Genomic DNA, 20,926 nt, shown 5'->3' on the forward strand with positions numbered 1-20,926 from the left:
AAGTAGCAGCTCTACACATCTGATCGATTGAGACGTCTGCCCTTTCCACCCAGGAGGTTGCGACGGCTCTGGTGGAATGAGCCCTGACATTGTCCGGGGCTGGAACTCCTGTGCACGTATATGCTAAACAAATGGCCTCCCTAAGCCACCTAGAAATGGTACCTTGGACACCCCGTGACCCTTCCTATTCCCCTGAAAGGCCAGGAACAAGGAATGGTCCTTCCTCCATACACTAGTCATGTTAATGTACTGTAGTAGGGTTCTTCTAACAACTAGGTTATGGAATCTAACTTCTCCTGGGTTTTTAGGATTGCTGCAAAACAAGGGTAGTACAATCTCCGGGTTACAGTGAAATCTAGATACCACTTTGGGAAGGTATGCTGGATCTGGACGCAAGGTGACCCTATCATCATAAATTTGTGTGTAGGGAGGATTAACCAAAAGGGCCTGCAGGTCACCCACCCTACGAGCAGACGTTAAGGCCACTAAGAGGATGGTCTTAAGGGTGAGGATCTTTTCAGAGACATCATGTAGGTTTCGAACGGGTCACTGGTAAGTGCGTTCAAGACCAAATTCAGGTCCCAGGAAGGAACTCTTAGGGACGAAACCGGTCTGGCTCTGGCACACGACTTGATACACCTCGAGACCCACCTGTTCCCAGCCAAGTAACAATTATAGAGCGCCCCCAATGCCGACACCTGAACTTTAAGAGTTCCCGTGGCTAGACCTAGGTCATGCCCCTTTTGCAGAAACTCCAGGATTCCCCTGATTGGAGGCTTGTCTGATAATGGGGCATCTATAAATTTTAGGAATTTACTCCAGACTCTGTTATAAATCTTAGTAGTTATTGGTTTCCTACTACCCAGCAAGGTAGAGACTAACCCTTGTGAAAACCCCTTGTTACTCAGTAGTGACCTCTCAAATTCCACGCCGCAAGATGGAAACCTCTGGCTTGGGTGTGGAATACAGGTCCCTGAATGAGAAGGTCCGGTCTCTCTGGTAGAACCCAGGGATCTGAAACCGACATTAGTAGAAGCAGGGAGAACCAAGGCCTTTTGGGCCAAAAAGGGGCTATAAGAATTACCCTTGCGCCTTCCTCCCGAATCTTCCTCACCACTGCTGGAATCATTACTAACGGGGGAAAGGCATAGGCCTTCCTGAACTTCCAAGGGATCTGGAGGGCATCAACGGCATGGGGATTTTCTGCTGGATTTAAGGACCAGAATCTGTCTACCTTCCTGTTTACTCTTGTGGCTAACAGGTCTATGTCTGGCTGTCACCATAACTGGACAATCTGTTGGAAGACCCACGGGTTTAAGCTCCATTCCCCTTGTCTTAGGGTATGGCGGCTGAGAAAATCAACCTTTACGTTTTCCACCCCCTTTATGTGAAGGGCACTGAGGGATGGGAGGTGTCGTTCTGCCAGATGAAGGATTCTGTCTGCCACAGCCATCAGAGAGCGTGATCTTGTTCCCCACTGGTGATTCACATAGGCTACTGATGTCCGGTTGTCGGACTTGACCTGGACGTGGTGACCCTGAATGTGAGGAAGGAAGCCTATCAGGGATCTCTCTACTGCTCAAAGCTCTTTTATGTTTGAGGATGCCCCCATCTAGTGGTATGTCCAGTGACCCTGTATTGAGAGCTCTGCCAGATGACCCCCCCATCCGGAACTGCTCGCATCGGTCGTAATCACCTGATCACTGTACGCCTGAGGTCAGATTTCCCCTGTCTGTCCACCATGGAAGGGAATCCACAGCTTCTGGGGAGACAGAGAACTTGCTTTCTAAATGCCCATTGAAGGACCTCTGTGCTGACAGGACCTCCTATTGAAGAAGTCTCATATGCCCCTGAGCCCATTTGACTGCTGGGAGACAGGCCGTCATAGAGCACAGGAGGGACATTGCCTCTCTTAGGGACATCACTGGAGATCGCATGGCTTTCAAGACTAAAATGATCAATTTGCGGACCTTGTCTTCTGAGAGGAAGCATGCTTGGAGATGAGAGTCCAGGATTAGACCTAGGAAGATCTGAGTCCTTGAGGGGGTTAGTTTTGACTTTTGGGAATTTACCAACCACCCTAGCTGATGCAACACCGCCGTGACTTCTAGAAGTTGACTGGAGCAGTGGACTTCTGATTTCCCTACTATTAAGAAGTCGTCTCAATAGGGCATGATCACTACATTCTTGATTCGTAGAAAGGCTGTTACTTCCGCTATTAGTTTTGTGAATATTCTCGGGGCTATGGAGAGGCCGAAGGGTAGGGCAGCAAACTGAAAATGCCTCAGTTCTTTCTGAATGAACAGGGCTACTCTCAGATACTTCTTTTAGTCTGGATGAATTGGGAGGGGATAATATGCGTCCTTCAGTTCTATTACTGCCATAAAGCAATTGTGGTGCAAGAGCTTCACTGCCGAGCTCACTGACTCCATCTTGAAAGTCTGGTTTTCTATTAACTGGTTCAGACTCTTGAGGTTGATGATGGTCCATAAGGACCCGTTGTTTTTTTTTATCATGAACAGAGGGGAATAGAATCCCTTCCCTCTTTGTGGTATCGGCACTTCGAGAAGGACCCGTTTCCTTACTAGCCCTAATATTTTTGCTTCCAGTGTTATTTGTTCTTCCTGGACCTTCCTTTTGGGGGTAACCACAAAGGTCCGACAAGGGATCTGGCTGAACCTTATCTTCAGGCCACCACTCACAATGTTCAGAATCCAGGGGTTTGCTGTAATTGCTTTCCAAGCTGGAAAAAAGTGGGAAAGCATCCCCCCTACCTCCAGCTTGGCGTCATTGGGAGGACTTTTTTGTATTTGAGGACGGTCCTCCAAACATATAGCCAGACTCCTTTTTGGACTTGGTCTCCCATCTTCTCCTTTCTCCTGGAGGGCGACCCCGATTAAATTTTCTCCTCCGAAAACCAAACTTTTTTGAGTCCCCTGAAAATCCTGGGAACCCTTTGTTCCTATCGCCCGCCTTTTCTAAAAGGTCCTCCAACTTCTGGCCAAACAGAAGTCTACCGTCACATGGGAGGGAACACAATTTATGCTTGGACTGTAGGTCGCCTGGGCAACCTTTGAGCCACAAGGCCCGTCTAGCAGCATTAGATAGACTCGCTGATCTAGCTGAAAGCCTGACAGAGTCTGCTGAAGAGTCCGCCAGGAAGGCCGATGCTGCCTGCATTAGGGGTAAATTTGAAAGGATTCTATCCCTAGAGACCTTTTTATCCTTAAGTTGGTCCTCCAACTGTTGGAGCCACACCATTAGGGATCTTGCCACACAGGTGCCAGCTACCGCTGGCTTCAGGCCTCCTGCTGCAGCTTCCCAAGTGTGACACAGAAAGGAGTCAGCCTTTTAATCAAGGGCATCTTTTAGGAAGCCTAAGTCCTCCAAGGGCAGGGAAGATTTTTTGGACAACCTGGCTACAGTCCCGTCAACTTTGGGGATCTTATCCCAAGGCTCAGAGTCCTTCTCTTCGAAGGGGTACCTTCTTTTAGAGAAGGAGGGTAAGGCCCCTGATCTTTCTGGTTTCTTCCACTTTTGGTCAATGAGGCCCTGAATTTTAATGTTTACCGGAAAGGAGCGTCTCTTTTTTTCTCCAAGGCCCGCAAACATAACGTCTTCCCGGGATTTGGATGCTTTCTCCTCCCCCAGACCCATGGCTGATCTGACTGCTCTAACCAGTCTGTCCGTACTCTCAATGGGGAAACAGGGTCTACCGTTATCCGATGAGGAAGAGGATGATGAATCACTCAGCCACAGATCCTCAGACTGGGAGGAATCAGAGTTGGAGGAGACATCTTTATGGGATCTTTTCTTCCCTCTAAGCAACCCCTTCAGGGACCCCGGAACCTCTGCGTGGACTATAGATTTCAAATTAGATGCGAAATCCAGGGAATTTTCCGCTATAGTTTTAGCAACGCAGTTCGGGCAAAGCAGCTTTTGCCAATCTATAGGAAGGGAAGTTTGGCATAGGGCACACATTCTGTGCTTTTGCTTGGCGCTACTCTTCTTAGGCTCCGGATTCGGAGGCTGTAGCGGAACCGATGATTCCTTTCTGGATGGTCCAGAGGCGCTTGACACCTTGCTCCTGAAGCTGCCACTGCGATTGCTCGAGCGGCTGTCCGTGTGAGAGGCATCCCTCTGCTTCTTCCGTTGCTGAGGGGGGGTTAGCTGCTGCTCTTGGCTATCCTGGTCAGCCATGCTTCAGAAGCGTACCACGCTTCCAGGATAACCCCCCCGTCCTAAAATAGGGCCATCCAGAACCTCCTCCAGTTCATGGGCCCTCCCCCCTTCCCAGGTCGGAGCTCCAATCCGAAAAAAAAACGGCCTGGAATGCTTCACAGGGCGCCGCCATCTTGGATCGGGCGCCGCCCCCTGACGTTACGTGGCACGCCTCTCCCAGCGTGCCCCACGCCGTGACGTCAGGCGTGTCATACCCGGAAGTTACCACTCCTGTGCGCGGCCCACAGAAGAAACAGGGGGAGGACGGCGCCTGCCTCACCGCGTGCGCCAGCTCGGACGCAGGACCCCAGGGGAGCTGAGGACGGCGCTTCTGGAGACTGGAACCCGGTGCACAGGCCAGTGCCCGCTCTTCCACACCGGAACAGCCCCAGGTAAGTCTTCTTTCTTCCAGACAGGTTCCCATCAAGGACAGGAAACCAACTGAAGCGAGGGAGCGGTAACGCCCTTTTATTTCAGACGGTTTCCTGTCCTTGGATTGGGCGGATCCCTCTCTCAAGGTGTGCTGTCATGGGTGAGGGGAAAATATACAGTTACGTCCAGAAATATTTGGACGGCGACAATCTTCGTGAATTGAGCTCTGCAGGTCACTTTTATTTCAAACAACTTAGATGCAATTGAAGTGGAGACTTTCAGGTTTAATTAAAAGGGTTTAACAAACATATTTTGTGAAATGTTTAGGAATTGCAACTATTTTCTATAAAGGCTCTTCATTTAATTGAACAAGTTAACATTACCATAAATAAAAATTTCATTTTAAATACTTTATTGAGAATCCTGTCAAGGCAATGAGTGCCTGAAGTCTGGAAGCTATGGACGTCAAAAATGGGGTTTTCTCCTTTGTGACACTCTTCTAGGCCTTTACTGCAGCTGACTTCAGTTGTTGCTTGTTTGTGGGTCTTACTGCCTTAGGTTTTGTCTTAAGTATGTGAAATGCCAGCTCAATGGGGTTTAGATCTGGTGACTGACTTGGCCAATGCAAAATATTCCACTTTTATGCCTTTAAAAAACTCCACGATTTCTTTTGCAGTATGTTTTGGGTCATTGTCTATCAGTACTGTGTAATGCCATCCAATCAAACTTGCTGTATTTGGCTACATTTGAGCAGAAAGTATATCCCTGTACACTTAACAAATCATCCACCTGCTTGAGTCCTCAGTCACATCATCAATAAACACTAGTGACCCAGTGCCATTGTAAGCTATGCATGCCCATGGCATCACACTGCCTCCACTATGTTTTACAAAGGATGTGATGCACTTTGGATCTTGAGCAGTTTCAAGCCTTCTCAATACTTTCTTTCACTCCCAAGGTGCCCCGTGCATGTGCAGACCCGGAACGTAGCAAGGACAGACACATCGAGAGTTTTCACTGCTAATGTCCGCACGCCCACACGACCCCCGACTGCACTTGCGACTGGGCCTCCAGGACCCAACATCGGCACTAAAAACAAGAAGCTGTTCTTCCAGGCAACCAAGCCGGGTCTATTAAGTTTGTTCTGTTCCTTTCCGCACCAGATTCTTCAGATAAAGGTTCCCTCAAGGACAGGAAACCAACTGATAAAGGGGTGAGGTTCCGTCCTTTTGTTCACTAGGTTCCTGTCCTTGATGGGCAGATCCAGTCTCATGTGGTGCTGTCATGGGGCGAAAGGAAAAAAAAAATTTTCCACAAAAATATTGCTTTAGCCCCATATTTATTTTCACAAGGGTAGCATAGAAAAATGTACTCCAAAATATATATTGTGCAATTTCTCCCAAGTACACCGATACAATACCCCATATGTGGTGGTGGTAGAAAAGTAATGTTTGGGCACACAGCACGTCTCGGAAAGGAAGGAGGAGTCCATATGAATTCTGGAGCACATATTTGTCTGCAATAGATTGTGGATGCCTTGTTGCACTTGAAGAGCCAATGATATGCCAAAACATAGAGAAACCAGAGACAAGGGACCCCATTTTGGAAACTACACACCTCAAGAAATCCATGTGTGGGCATTGTGAGTATCTACGTCACAAAAATGTCTCATAGAACTTTATAACATTGGGATGTGAAAATGAAAAATTCCATTTTTGCAACAAACATGTTGCTTCAGCCCCAAATTTTTCATTTTCACAAGAGAAGCAGGAGTAATTGGATCACACAATTTGTTGTGCAATATCTCCTGAGTACGATGATGCCCCATATGTAGCAGAAAACTACAGTTTAGGCACATAGCAGGGCTTGGAAGGGAAGAAGCGCTATCAGTTTTAGCCCCAGACTACATTTTCACAAGGGAAAATGGGTAAAAATGGCACCAAAATTTGTCACAATTTCTGCTGAACGTGGCAATACCCCATATTTGGCTGTAAAGTACTGCTTAGCCACATGGTGAGACTGCGGAGGGAAAGAATGCTATTTGACTCTTTGAGAACAAACTTTTGTAGAATAGTTTGCCGACTCCATATTCATAGTACCTAAGTGCCAGAAGAGCAGAATCCCTACTCAAGTGACCCCATTTTGGAAATTACATCCCCTCTTGGAATTTATCTACAGGTCTACTGACGGGGTTGACGCCATAGGTGTTTTCCAGAAACAAGCAACAATGGATGTGGAAGAGTGAAAATTGTAAATCTGCCATGGTAGTGCCCAGTACATTTTAGTGCCCATACATTGTGCCCAGCTCATGCTTCTGGAGACTCCCCGCACTCCATAAATTAAGCAGGTTCTCATCGTTACAGAAATGCCAAACATGTGGACACTAAATGTGTTTTAAATTGTAGAAAGAAGCACACACGATCTGGTGACCTTGTTTAAGGAGGAGAGAAAAAAAGTAAAAAGGTGTTACTCACCTAGGGGATTTCATGGTGCCCCCTTTGGAATTCCATCTGCTGCCTTATGCTAGGGGGGAGCCTCAGGTAAAAGTTCTCCACATATAGAAAAAAAAGAACTTTGAAGCTAGGCTGTGCACCGTACTGGCATCTTTTTCAAGTCATAACATTTTTTTTATGATTTGAAAAAGATGCTGGTATGGCGTTCAAACTTATAGTCTGAATAAGAGAACCCTCTGTGAACTACCTTGTAGCAAGAAACTTTTTCCCAGCTTATCTTCAAAGTACTTTTTATCTGTAACCGGAGAAGTGTGGTTTAGGCACACTATGGGGCACAGAAAGGAGGTGAATATGTGGAGTTAGGAAAACAGATTTTGCTTAATTACTTTTTAGGGGGCGAGGAGTCAGTAGTTTTCCAGAGCCTTTGTACTACCAGTAAAGTGGAACCCTATACAGTGGTTTGAAAAAGTGTTTGACCCCTACACTTTGTCAGGTAGGTCCTACTTAAGTGATTTCTTGATTGAGAACAGGCATGGCAGTAATCAGGCCTGTGTGTGACTAAGGAAATTTTACTCAGCTTCCCAAAGATGTGATAAACCACAGTTAATGTTTTAAGCGGGGAAGGAGCAAATAACTTTTTCAGACAGGACCATGTAGGTTTGGATTTCTTTCTCTCCTAATAATTAAGACCTTCATTTAAAAACTGCATTTTCTGTTTACTTGTGTCTCACCAAACCCCTAGTCTTCCCCCCTCCCCTACACCATTTGCTGTAATGATGGGAAATAGCCATGAAAAAAGCTGCTTCTTTGTAAAATTGCAGTGTACACAAAAAGCAACTAATTTCGTTATCCAGGTTAATTACCATGCGAAAGAAAGCCCCTGGTAGAACAAAAACTAGGAAGTAGTCAAGTAATAGAGACGTGTGACGATTAGACTCCGTTTAAACAAATGGGCCAGGGACTGAATGAGTTGTGTATTTGATTAGAAATAAAGAGTATGACACCTGAAAGAGATAGGAAACGTCTCGTTAAGCCTCAAAAGGAATCTATCACACTCATGGACATTCACATTTGCATACTCCTTTAATCCACAGAGGCACCGAAAAGAAATATGGACTAGCGGAATTTCTATAATTCTGATTGTGATGGGATATATATTTTTAGCGGCAGGGCTAATTGGGGAACAGTATGAAAATCTTTTCATATCTGTGAGTCCTGCCAGTGAGCTGTAACTCAACAGTGCGGAGATAACTGACAGCAACATTGTTCTTCCTCTGTATAAAGCGCTGGTAAGGCCGCACTTAGAATATTGTGCACAGTTCTGGGCTCCGGTGCTCAGGAAAGACATATTGGAGCTAGAGAGGGTACAAAGGAGGGCGACTAAGGTAATAAAGGGAATGGAGGGACTAGAATACCCAGAGAGGTTGTCAAAATTAGGCCTATTTACGTTGGAAAAGAGAAGGCTTAGGGGAGACCTCATAAACATGTATAAATACATCAGGGGGCAGTACAGAGATCTCTCCCATGACCTGTTTATACCAAGGATGGTGACAAAGACGAGGGGGCACACTATGCGTCTGGAGGAAAGGAGGTTCCTGCACCAGCATAGAAGGGGATTCTTTACGGTCAGAGCCGTGAGACTCTGGAACTCTCTGGGAGAGGAAGTGGTGATGTCCAACTCACTTAATGAGTTCAAGAGAGGCCTGGACGCCTTTCTTGAGAACAATAAAATGACATCTTATGCTTAGTGATAGTTAATTAATCCAGATTGGTGTCGGGAAGTGAATTTTTTCCTCAATGATGTCAATTGGCCTATACCGCATGTTTTTTTTTTTTGTTTTGTTTTGTTTTTTTTTGCGTTCCCCTGGATCAACGCTGCGGAATAGCTGCAGTGCACAAGAAATAGGCTGAACTGGATGGACGCTTGTCTTTTTTCGGCCTTATAAACTATGTAACTATGTAACCGGGTCATGTTTGATCTCTAAGGAAAGATAAAATCCCAATAAAAAATATGGCATCACTTGCTAACTTCTGTGATCATCGAGCAAGGAGTTATTGCAGAAATTAGAGATTTAATAAAACCATGAAGGGCTGAGATGAGCCTACAACCCGGCCCACGTGAGGTCATCACAGGGGAATGTGTGGAAGGGCCCAATTATAATATTGATCTGCGTTCGTTCTGGAAGATACATATTTCGTTTAAGCAGGGGCCATGTTCTCGGAACAGCCAAATCGGAGAGCTCTCCTCCAGCTAAACTGAATGGTCTTTGCGATCGGTATAGTAAGTTATTCTGTTAACCCCTTTTATTTTATGTAACTGTATATGCAGTATTGTTTTGTCCCCTTTGTAAAATCTTTATTATATTTTTTCATAAACACTGCCCCCCTTTGGATTAAATATAAAATTTAACAGTTCTGTTTCTTTTGCTGTGTAATCGTGCCTCCCATGAAGCCACAAGCTACGAGAAATAAGGCGTCCAATCGGCCGGAACGGACTGGTGGTGGCAGCTAATAATCTTTCATGGGTTATTGTAAGGCTAGCAGTGATCATACGAAGGAATATACACATATTCCATGCGTTGGAATTTGGAGATGTGTATGCCGTACGCTCACTGTTAGCTTTCCGCTAACTAATAAGTGAGAACAGCCTGCGGTCCCCAATCGTGCAATTGTCCAGACGATAGGGGGCAGCAGAGAGCTGTTCGCTCTAGAGATCACAGTGGGTGGTCTCTGTGAGTAATCGGGATAGTGTGCAAACCCTGACATTGTGTTATCTGTCTAATATTTAAAATTTATTTTGTGATCTGAAACATTTCAGCTTAACAAACATGAAAAAGAATAAGAAATCAGGAAGGCGGCAAACACTTTTTCACATCACCGTATTTCCATTGACAGATGATGGACCTGAGTGGGGACTTGCTTTTTTTGTGGATTGAATTGAATCTTTTATTGGGAACATTTTACATAAAATGTTAGATCACAGTTATCCCGTGCTCTACGTTGAGCACTTACATCAGGGTTTCCATCTAAATTTCTAAATGATGTGCTTGAGATGAAACCCCTGAGGGATCCATTCACTATAACGAGACAACAGAGTTACTTAGGACTCAGTCCGGCCTCTGCTCAGCGGTGTCCTTTTCAGAGGTGCACAAAACTGTAGCCGACCAAGCTTTAATGTGCACTTAAAAACACGGACACCGCTGGATCATAGATCAGACTGAGTCCAAAGTGTCTCGATCTGCCGCATATAGGGAGTCTTCAGGGTTCTTTCTGAATCACATTTTAAAAGAGATTTACACAAACAAAACCCCAATGTAAGCGCTCATTTATTTATTTTTTATGCCGTTCACTATGCGGTATAAGATAAGACCACTTTACTGTTCAGGTCAGTGTAATTACAACGATACCAAATTTATATAGGGTTTTTTTTTTTGCTACTATAAATGCTAAAAAAACAAAGTTGTTTTCTTTTTTTTTTTATAAAATAAAGTTTTTGGTGCGTCATATTTTGAGATCTATAATTTTTCTATACTTCTGCCGACAAACAAGTGATGGCTTGTTTTTTTGCGTTATTAGTTGAAATTTCATTGGCTCCATTTGGTAACATTTTTTGATCACTTTCTATTCTGATCTTTGGGGGGTAGAATGAACAAAAAAACAGCAATTTGAGATATATTTTTCATTATACCATTCACCATATCGAACAAGTGATAAGACCGCTTTATTTTTTGTCAGTATGATTACAGAAATACTCAATTTATATCTTTTCAAGTTATGCAGCTCTTACACAAAAACAATTTTATAGGAAAAATAATTGTTTTTGCATTCCTATAATCAGAGTGATTGCTTTTTTATTTTTCCGCTGACAGAGCAGAGTTGTGACTTGTTTTTTTTGCAAGACAAGATGACATTTTTAGCAATACCACTTATTTACATTTGACTTTTTCATAGCATTTTATTCCACTTTTTTAGCTTTTTTTTTTACTTGGTCCCTCTATGGGACTTTAACTTGTATTAATCTGGTCACTGGTATAATGCATTACAATGCACATGTACTGCAATGCACTACACCCGTCAGCGTGGCGCCATCATACTGCTGCATGGGAGGGCTTTGTGGTGATATCGTACTGCATGGGAGGAAGCTTTGTGGTGCCATCATACTGCATGAGCTGGCAGCATACTGTTCTGAGAAAACATCAAACTGAGGGACTATGTGAGGGCATAATAGTGTTGGGAGCTGTTGGTCAAGTTAAAGGGGCTGATAAACAGTATGATTTACTCTTTTATATAAACTTTGCAAAATAAGCAAATTATATGGTGTTGATTAGCTGCTACAGGTAAGAATACACGTTACAATAAGCCCTATAACATGCATCAGCAGTGGTAACTAGTCAAACATTCTGTCCATTATTTTTGTTTTATATACTAACCACGCAATATTGAGAACTCAGTTCGGCCTTTTGGTTTGGCCCTCCGCAACAGTTATGAACTGTCATGTGGCCCCTTGGGCAAATTAATATGACCGCTCTTGATTTAAAGCTTACATTTTGAATAAATTCTCACTTCTTAAAATGTACTTTACATGAACATCCTTATATATGAGAAACATAGGAATTATAAGCTTTTTTTATATGAGGGGAAAGGGAAAAACACACTGGATTTGACTATATAAAAATAGATAATCTAACTAAAGACTAAGAGCTGTCAGAAAATCACTCAAATAAAATGTATTACCGTACATAGCGTAGAAGAATCCGTACATAGAGTAGGAGAATGCAACATTCAGGATTTGTGCTGATGATGCCCTGGCATGTACCCATCAATGTGGGACGTCATTAGCACCACTCACCTCCCAATTTTGAAGTAACCAACCTACAAGGCACTGGAGAAACCGCTATTGCTGGCATGTGTTTTATGTGGTATGATAGAATTGCAACTTTTTGTTTTAGGAAAGTAGCCCAATATCGCTTAGTAAGATCTCACCCAAATTCATCTTGAATTTCAGCCACTTGATCCACCAGAATCTGTAACCGTTCCCAGCGCATACGGCTGCATTCTTTGTGAAAGTCAAAAGCAAAATACCTATTTAAAAGAAGAAAAAAAAAAAAGATTGCATTGCATGTACATTATTTTTTATTGGGATTGTGCCCTTGATTTGCAGTGTATTTACGTATCCAATTAAATTTAGGTAGATCAATAAAGCCAATTTCTAATTTAAAACCTGTCAAGGCTTCATTTTTTTAGACCAGGTATCACACACTTTATACAAATGATTTTTTTAATGTGATAAGATATTGGCTTGGAGTGGCCGAGATTGTATATTTCTTTACAGTCTATGTAAGTGCTTAATGTGTTATTAAAGCAGTAGGTGTTGTTTTCATTGATAACATTCTGTTTCCACTGGTTAAGAATCTTTATCTGGTACATGAAACTCTACACTTTCCTGGATGATCTCCAGTCGGACTGGAGTTTCAGCAGGAAAGCACCTGAAACCTCTTACACTTCTCAAATTACTGTACTTTCTCAGTTTAGATGTACAGAAAGTTTCTACCTATACCCAAATTATTAAGGTAGGCTCAGGTCGGTATTTTCTGCAGCACCCAGACAGACACTACATTTATTTTGCTCAGTTCTGCAATCAAAGATACTGTATATTTATCGGTCTCCCTATAGTACCCACACCTATAGAATAAACAAAACAAACATGTCTTTGGTCTGTCAGGTAAGACAAGCACCACAATTACAGTGGCTTGCGAAAGTATTCACTCCCATTCCCACTTTTCCTGTTTTACCTCACAATCTGGAATTTCACTTTTTTTTGAGGGTTTGCATCAGTTCATGTAAAGAACATGCCTAGAACTCTGAAAATGTGGTTTTCTTTTTATTGTGAAGCAAACAACAAGTAGGACAAAATAAGTGCAAATTTCAGTGTGTTTAACTATTCACCCCCCTAAAGTCAGTACTTTGTAGAGCCTCCTTTTATGGCAATTACAGTTGCAAGTAGCTTTGGGTAAGTCTCTATGAGCTTTCCACATCTTGCCACTGGGATTTTTGCTCAGTCTTCAAGGCAAGACTGCTCCAGCTTCTTCAAATTAGATGGTTTCTTCTGGTGAACAGCAATCTTCAAGTGTGACCACAGATTCGCAATTGGATTAAGGTCTGGACTTTGACTATGCCACTGCAGAATATTTACATATTTCCCCTTCAATCACTCGACTGTTGGTTTAGCAGTATGCTTTGGGTCATTGTCTTGTTGGAAGGTGAAGCTCTGTCCCAATCTCAAATCACTGACAGACAAACAGGTTTTGCTCAAGCATATTCCTGTATTTAGCACCATGCATCTTCCCTCAACTTGGGCCATTTTCCCTGTCCCGGTTGCCAAAAAACATCCCCACATCATGATACTACTACCATGCTTCACTGTGGGGATGGTGTTCTTGCGGTGATGAGCTGCGTTAGTTGGGCCCCAGACATACCATTTACCTTGGTGATTAAAGTTCAATATGGTCTCATCTGACCACAGCACCTTCCTCCATACATTTGGAGAGTCTCCCACATGTCTTTTGCAAACTGAAAACAAGCTTTAACATTTTTGTGTGTGTAATTACAGTCTTATGTCTGTCTACTCTTCCATAAAGGCCACCTCTATGGAGTGTATGACTTATTGTGGTCGTATAGACAGATACTCCAGTCTCTGCTTGGAAACTCTGCAGCTCATGAAACATTAACTTTGATCTTTGAGCTACCCTCTGTAATGCCCTCCTTGCCCAGGCTGAGAGTCTTGGTGGGTGGCCCTCTCTTCGCAGGTTTGTTGTGGTACCATGTATTTTCCATTTGAGGTTAATGAATTTTTGATTGTGCTCTGGGTGACCAGCAGAGATTGGCATATATTTTATTTATTTTTTTATAATCCATTGCTGAGTTATACTTCTCAATAACTTTGTCCCTAACTTGTTGGAGATCTCCTTGGTCTTCAGGGTGTTTGGTTAGTGGTGCCTCCTGCTTAATGTGTTTGCAGCCTCTCTGGCAGGTGTGTATGTACGGACAGACCATGAGACACTTAGATTGCACACAGGTGGACTTCCTTTCACTAAGCATGTGACTTAGAATTTTTAGGGACTTCATAGCAAAAGGGGTGAACACATATGCACATGCCAATTTTAGTTATTTCATCCCATACATTTATATTATGTCTATATTCTTGTCACTTCACTTCACCCACTTAGGCAATTTAGTGCTGATGCATCACACACAAATCAGAATACAAAAATATTTAAACAGGTTGTAATGTAACAAAATAGGTAAAAAAGCCAAGGGAGGGGTGAATATTTTCGTAAACCATTGTAGGTGGACATGACAGTATTAGTGCAGTTCTCTCTATTTTAGCCTGTGGTATTTTAGCCTATGGTAAATATAAAAACACCCCAGTAAACAATTCAATATGGTTTGCAAGCAAAATAAGAGGCCTGGATGTGGTAGCTGACTAACCTTTGACAAAGATAAACAGGGAACTATGAGCTTGTTGAAATAGAATTCTGACGTACAACATTTATAGCAGAATATAAATGTCTGACTGAAATATGTCAAACCTTTAGTACTGCCACTTCAAAACATCTAATATACAGGAGTTTACTCACACTGGTTCTGCCTATTAAGGCAGCCAATGGATCCAGGTGGGAAAAGGATAAACAGGGACCCCTGTTGCCAACATAATAGTGGGTACCAATAACAGATACTTATATTATATCCTGTTAATAAGTCATAAATATCTGAGCTAATACACATTTAACATACTATAAGTACATGATGTGCAAAGGAAGAAACTATGCTATATTGACAAAACTCCCAAACCTAAAACGGGTTTTAAAGATTTTTATGATGTTAATTGGATCTGTACGTGTCTGGAGCGAAGTAATGGTAACCTAAGGTTTTCTCAACCTCTTAAAGGGAACCTGTCAGATACATTAACCATTGGAAACTGCTGTTACAGTTATATATGTTGTGATAGCAGCATTTCAATAACGCCCTTGAAGTTCAAAGCGAACGTTTCTGTGTATTAAAAAAAGAGAGTCATACGTACATGGGAATAGTGTGGCTGGGTGTCACTTCCACCAGACTAGTCCTGCCTTGAATCCTCTACTCATATCCCTTCAGCATTACTGACATCCTTTATATAATCCATTGCATAGTAAAATTGCCAAAACACTACAGATTTTCAGTGGTCCTGCCATGAAGCAGATTGTATGGAGGATGTATTCCATGCCTAGAAAACTTGATTTTAGAACCCGAGGCAGGACTAGTCAAGGAAAAGGGACACCCTGCTGCACAAGTCCTTGATTAATTAAATATGACAAGCTGAAGATCTAAATTGCTTTTTAGAAACACAGATATTTAATAGAAGGAACTTCAAATGGTGTAATATAGTGATGAGCAAGCGTGCTCGCAACTGCTCGGTACTCGCCTGAGAAACTCACTGTTCGGGCGGAAGCTCAAGGCCCCGTCCCACATGTTTGGTGATGTTTAGACAGCGAAAAAACATGCAGGGATTGCCTGCCACTAACTAAGGAAGCAACCATGTTGGTTGTGGCTTTACAGTGATTGGCTGGCTGCATAGCGTCATCAGTTCTATATAAGACCCGGTGACCCTATGCTCGTCACAGTCTACCATTCAGACAGGCAGAGTAGGGAGAGCAGCAGCTGAGTGAGGGAGAGAATTGGCATTTATTCTAGTGTGGTATTCCACAGCAATATACATCTAAACTAACAGTCCTTCTAAGGACTAATTCAGACACATAATCTTGGTGATAGCAGGAGTTAGGCGGGCATAGTTTGTGGAGAGTGTATACCACTGAATTGCACATTCTGTCTGCGGCTGTTATGGATATCCATAGTCCTAGATATCAAGGCTAATATTCTTTTTGCTCTTAATCCTCATTATTTGCTTGAAAAGCAGTATAATACACCATTTTTACTGCTCCATTTGCTTGTTAGCACGATACAGCCAGATTTGTTTAACTTTAATACCACTGCTGTATTGTGGAAGCAGAGAAACTTGTCCATCATTTAAGGTGATCCAATATTACTGCTGTAATAATCCTGACATTTTTGGGAACGTGACAAATATGATAGTCCATTGAAAGTCTGCCAGTTGTGTGTTGTTCAAACCTATTCACTCTTGGTCGCTGACCAATACCATTCCTATACCAATACCATACCTAACTAAAACCGTGGTCATCAGAAGTGATCCGATATTACTGCAGCAGTAATCCTACATTTTTTTGGGAACGTGACAAATATTATACTCCATTTAAAATGGGCAAGGAGCGTGGCAAGGGACGGGGAAAGTGGACGTGATGGTGCACGCATAGGCAGAGGCCAAGTTGAAATTGTGTTAGCTGAGGGAGCACAACAAGCACCAACATCATGTCGCCCTACTTTCCTGTCCCACTTTGTAGGGGGCAGCGGAACACCACTACTTAAGCCACAGCAGCATGAAAAGGTTGTTGGTTGGATAGCAGATAATGCTTCAAGTCACTTTGCCGCCACCACCACCACCACCCTGTCTTCCACATAGTCCAGTCTCAGTAGCCGTGAGTCTGGACCACATATTCCTCACCTTGATCCTCTTTCCTCCCACCATACCGAGTACCCGGAGACAAGTGATCCCACACTTGGACACGCCGAAGAGCTGTTCACTTTTCAATTTATAGATATGGGCCTCTCGCCAGGCCCGCTTCAAGCGGGGCAAGAGGAGATCGCATGTAGCGATGCCAAAATATTTGAGCAGCCACAGTCACAAGAAGGAGACGGTGGGAAAGTGCAATTACTGTCGCAAGAGGTGGATGATTATGATGATGATGAGACAATTGCCTGCAAGTCAGAAGGAGGCACAGGGTGTGTACGTGGAAGACTAGGTGGTGGATGATGAAGTCACGGACCCAACCTGGCAAGGTGACATGCAAAGCGAGGACAGCAGCACAGAGGGCGTAAGAGGCGTAGCACCACAACAGGCAGGAAGATGCAGTGGGGTGGCCACAGACAAAAGGCAGACAACTGTTTTCCAGAACACAAGGGAAGTTGCCAGCCCAACTGTTAGGTCTTCCAGAGTCTGGCTTTTTTTTTAAAGACTGTCAAGTTAACCTCAAAAAGGCCATTTGCAACATCTGCCAAGCCAGAATCAGCAGGGACAGCCAAACTACCAGCCTGACCACCACCTCCACCACGCTCAGGCACATGACAGCAAAGCACCCGACTAGTTGGGCCGAACGCCAGGATCAAGAAACAGTGTTTGCGGGTGACACTAGTGCCTGTTCCTATGTTGTGCGTGCACGCCAATTCCCTGTCCATGGCGCAGACGAAGAAGCCTCCCGCCCTGCACCTGTCATTGCACACTTGCAACCACCATCATCAGCAACCACGTTCACGTCCTTGTTCCAGCGCAAGCGTTCAGTTGTCAAGCGCAAATACGCAGTCAACACTGCACAGGCCACAATACTAAACTAATATTTCTTGAATGCTTGCACTTGAAATGTTGCCTTGTAGGCTCAGAGAAGGAACATTTCTGCAACCTCATGGCGGCGGCCATCCCTCAGTACTCGGTCCCCAGCCGCTACTATTTCTGCCGGTGTGCTGTCCCCACCTTACACAAGCACGTGTCCCAGAACATTACCCGTGCCCTCAAGAACGCAGTTACTGGGAAGATCCACTTAACCAGGAAAACGTTGACAAGTGCTTGAGGACAGTAGATCTCGCTGATGGCACATTGGCTTAATATAGTGGAAGCCAGGACCCAGTCGGACCCTTGGATGGAACAAGTCCTCCTCCCGACGCCGAGGACTGCGGGCCCTAGGTCAATCAGGGTTGCCCCCACATTCTACAGCTCCTGCACCTTCTCCTCCTCCTCTTCAGCCTCCATCTCCGAAACTACCACATCAGTCGGAAGCTGGAAACACTGCCTCGGCCAAATGGCAACAGGCTGTGCTGAAGCTAACATGCTTAGGTGACAAAATGCACACCGCTGCAGAGTTGTTGACAGCTGTAACAGAGCTGTCACCGCTGAACCTATAGCCAGGCATGGTTGTGTATGACAATGGCCGTGAAGTGGTGGCGGCTTTGAAGCGAAGCAAGCTCACACAAGTATCCCTGCCTGGCCCATGTGCTCAACCTAGTGGTTCAGCGGTTTCTCAAAACCTACCCGGATCTGCCTGAGATGCTTGTGAAAGTACGCCGCATGTGTGCCCATTTCAAAAAGTCACCTACAGCTTCCACCGACTTCGCTGTGTTTCAGCAGCGTTTGTAGCTTCTAGCTCACAGACTGGTGTGCGATGTCATCACACATTGGAACTCAACATTACATATTTAGGAGGGATGTGTGAGCAGCACAGGGAAGTTGTTGAGTACCACCTCCAACACGCCCGTCGGTATTCATGTGAGCCTCCGCACATAACAGCTGATGAGTGGGCATGGAGGTCTGAAATCTGTTCCGTCCTCCCAAACATTGAGTATTCCACCAAGATGGTGAGCGGCGGCGACGCCATAATTAGCGTCACCAACCCGCTTCTCTATTTACTGAAAAGCTCGTTGCTCACAATTAAAGAGGAGGCATGGCAGGCAGAGCACGATGAGATGGAGCAAGTTACTATACAGGGTGATGCCACACAGCCCAGCCTCATCTTATCTCAATGCAGATTGGGTAATAATAAGGAGGAGGAGGAACAAAAGCTGTTTTCCTGTGCTACAGACAGTACTACCCACACAACAGTCATACCGTTTGTTCAGCGTGGATGGCTTGAGGAGATCTGAGGAGAGGGAGAAGGAGGACCAGAAGTAGGAGGAGGAGGAGAGCATGGACAGCCGTCCTCTTGGTCAGGACAGGGAAGTCTTGGCTGTTGGCAGTCTGGCTAACATGGCTGACTTTAGTTTCCGCTGCCTTTCCTGTGACTCTCGAATTGTACGCATTTTGGCCAACATTAATTACTGGTTTGTCACACTTCTACACCCACGTTACAAGGAGAACTTACTCTCCTTCCCATGGCGGAGAGATCTAATAAAATGTTGCAGTACCAGAAGGCCCTTTGAGGAATTCTAAAAAAAATTCCCATCTGAAAACGATGGCGGAAGAGGTCACAATTTGTTGGATAACCAAGCCGTACAGGCGAGGGAGACAAATACCATGCAGCAGAGGCAGGGGAACAATGTAAAAGGTCTGGGACAGTTTTCTCAGACCCTCCCAGCGCCCAGGCCCTGATGCGCGGGGTACACTGAAAAGGAGGGAAAAGTTTTGGAAGATGCTGAAGGAGAACTTTTCAGACCCTACCAAAATCCTCCATGATTCCTCTGTGCCTTTTAATTATTGGGTATCCAAGCTGGACACGTGGCATGAACTGGCTCTCTAAACCTTGGAGGTCGTCGCCTGCCCTGCAGCTAGCGTTTTGTCAGAGCGGGTTTCTAGTGCCTCCGGGGGTATTATAACGAATAGGTGCATCCGCCTGTCAACTCAAAATGCTGACAGGCTGACTTATCAAAATGAGCAAGGGCTGGATTGGGACAGACTTCTCAGCACCACTGGATGATAGAAGCGGAACAAAGTCAAATCCAGTGTTTTTTTTTGTTGAGGGGGTCTATTCCCATGCACCTCTTCAAACCCAGACATGGGTATACGCTTCCTGATTTTGTCCATTTTATGTCACCTTCCTTCTTCTCATCCTCCACCTCCATATCAATAGGGTGACCATCATACAACACAGACAAATTTTTTTAAGGGCGTTTATGATGCCTGTAGAAAATATTTTTAGTGGCCCACCTCTAACATTCTGTATGTTATACAGTATGTTCATGTATACTCCCCAGGGGTAAATGTTTTTCAGCCCATGCACTGGTAACAATTTTTTTAATGAGGTCCTCCTCTACGTCTCTTCAAAGGGTTATTGGAGTGCGTCCTAATTTTTGGCAGCCCTTACAGTCACTGCATAAGCAACAACAGAATAGGAGACCCACTCCTTTATAACGGGAATAACAAGGCATAGCCGGCTGGTGGCCCTCTAAAAATAGTGAGGGACGACTGCTGGCCCTTTAACAATAGTAAGGGCTGCCTGATGGCCTTGTAAAAATAAGCTTTGTAACTTTCACAGTCCTTCCTTCATAAATGAAACAGGATTTCTCTGATCATGTCTCACACACCACATGGCCTGATAAGGTAGTAAAATTTTAAAATTACATTTATTGGTGAATGAATTTTTCGCCGATGAAAGGAATGCAAAAGTGCAAAAATGCATCAAAAAAGCTACGTGTGAACATAGCCCAAGGTGTGGAGGAGAATTTATGTTTTTGGTTATTTAGTTTGCCTTATATACAAATCATTACCCTGGAAAGCATGTTCCTTAACATTTTTTTCAGGAAAATCCATTTTGACTTTGTTTTTGTATGTTTTATTGTGAGTCCGTAAAAGTGGCAAAATACTCTGACAACATTGTTCCCAGCAGTGACCTGAAAGTCAGAGATGCTTCCAGGGGCCTTCCCCATGCTGTTCCCATCTCATTTGAACACTGGCCAATTTATAGGCCCCTCCAGACCTGTTCGAGTTTCTCATCGACTTACACTGGTCTCATTGCTCAGGTCGAGCTCCCGAGCATTAAGATTAGCTCGACCTGAGCAACGAGCACTTCAGTGCTCGCTCATCACTAGTGTAATATAACATCAATATCAGCATCTTTAATTACTATAATAACCGTTTCCAATGGTTAGGGGACTTCAGGAGACCAAAAAAGTATTTTCAATGCTATGAGAGCTCGATCACAAACAAGGAAAAAGTGAGCATAACGTTTTTGAGACTTCTCTAGCAAATCTGCATAACTAATAAAGAAGTACATACTTGTCTTTCA

At 44.0% G+C, this 20,926-nt stretch overlaps 1 protein-coding gene across 2 annotated transcripts in view; it reads right to left on the reverse strand.

Moving 5' to 3' along the window:
- The window catches only part of SACM1L (SAC1 like phosphatidylinositide phosphatase), a 350,039-nt gene that overhangs the window by 125,688 nt on the left and 203,425 nt on the right, over positions 1-20,926 (reverse strand). For both annotated transcript variants that reach the window (XM_073678395.1, XM_073678396.1), the window contains exon 13: positions 12,030-12,128. In XM_073678395.1, the coding sequence (XP_073534496.1) occupies positions 12,030-12,128 (99 nt within the window). The remainder of the gene's footprint in view (positions 1-12,029; positions 12,129-20,926) is intronic.

Source organism: Phyllobates terribilis, unplaced genomic scaffold (assembly GCF_046119375.1).
Source record: "Phyllobates terribilis strain yellow unplaced genomic scaffold, ASM4611937v1 Scaffold_4__5_contigs__length_816908805, whole genome shotgun sequence".
Lineage (NCBI taxonomy): Eukaryota > Metazoa > Chordata > Amphibia > Anura > Dendrobatidae > Phyllobates > Phyllobates terribilis.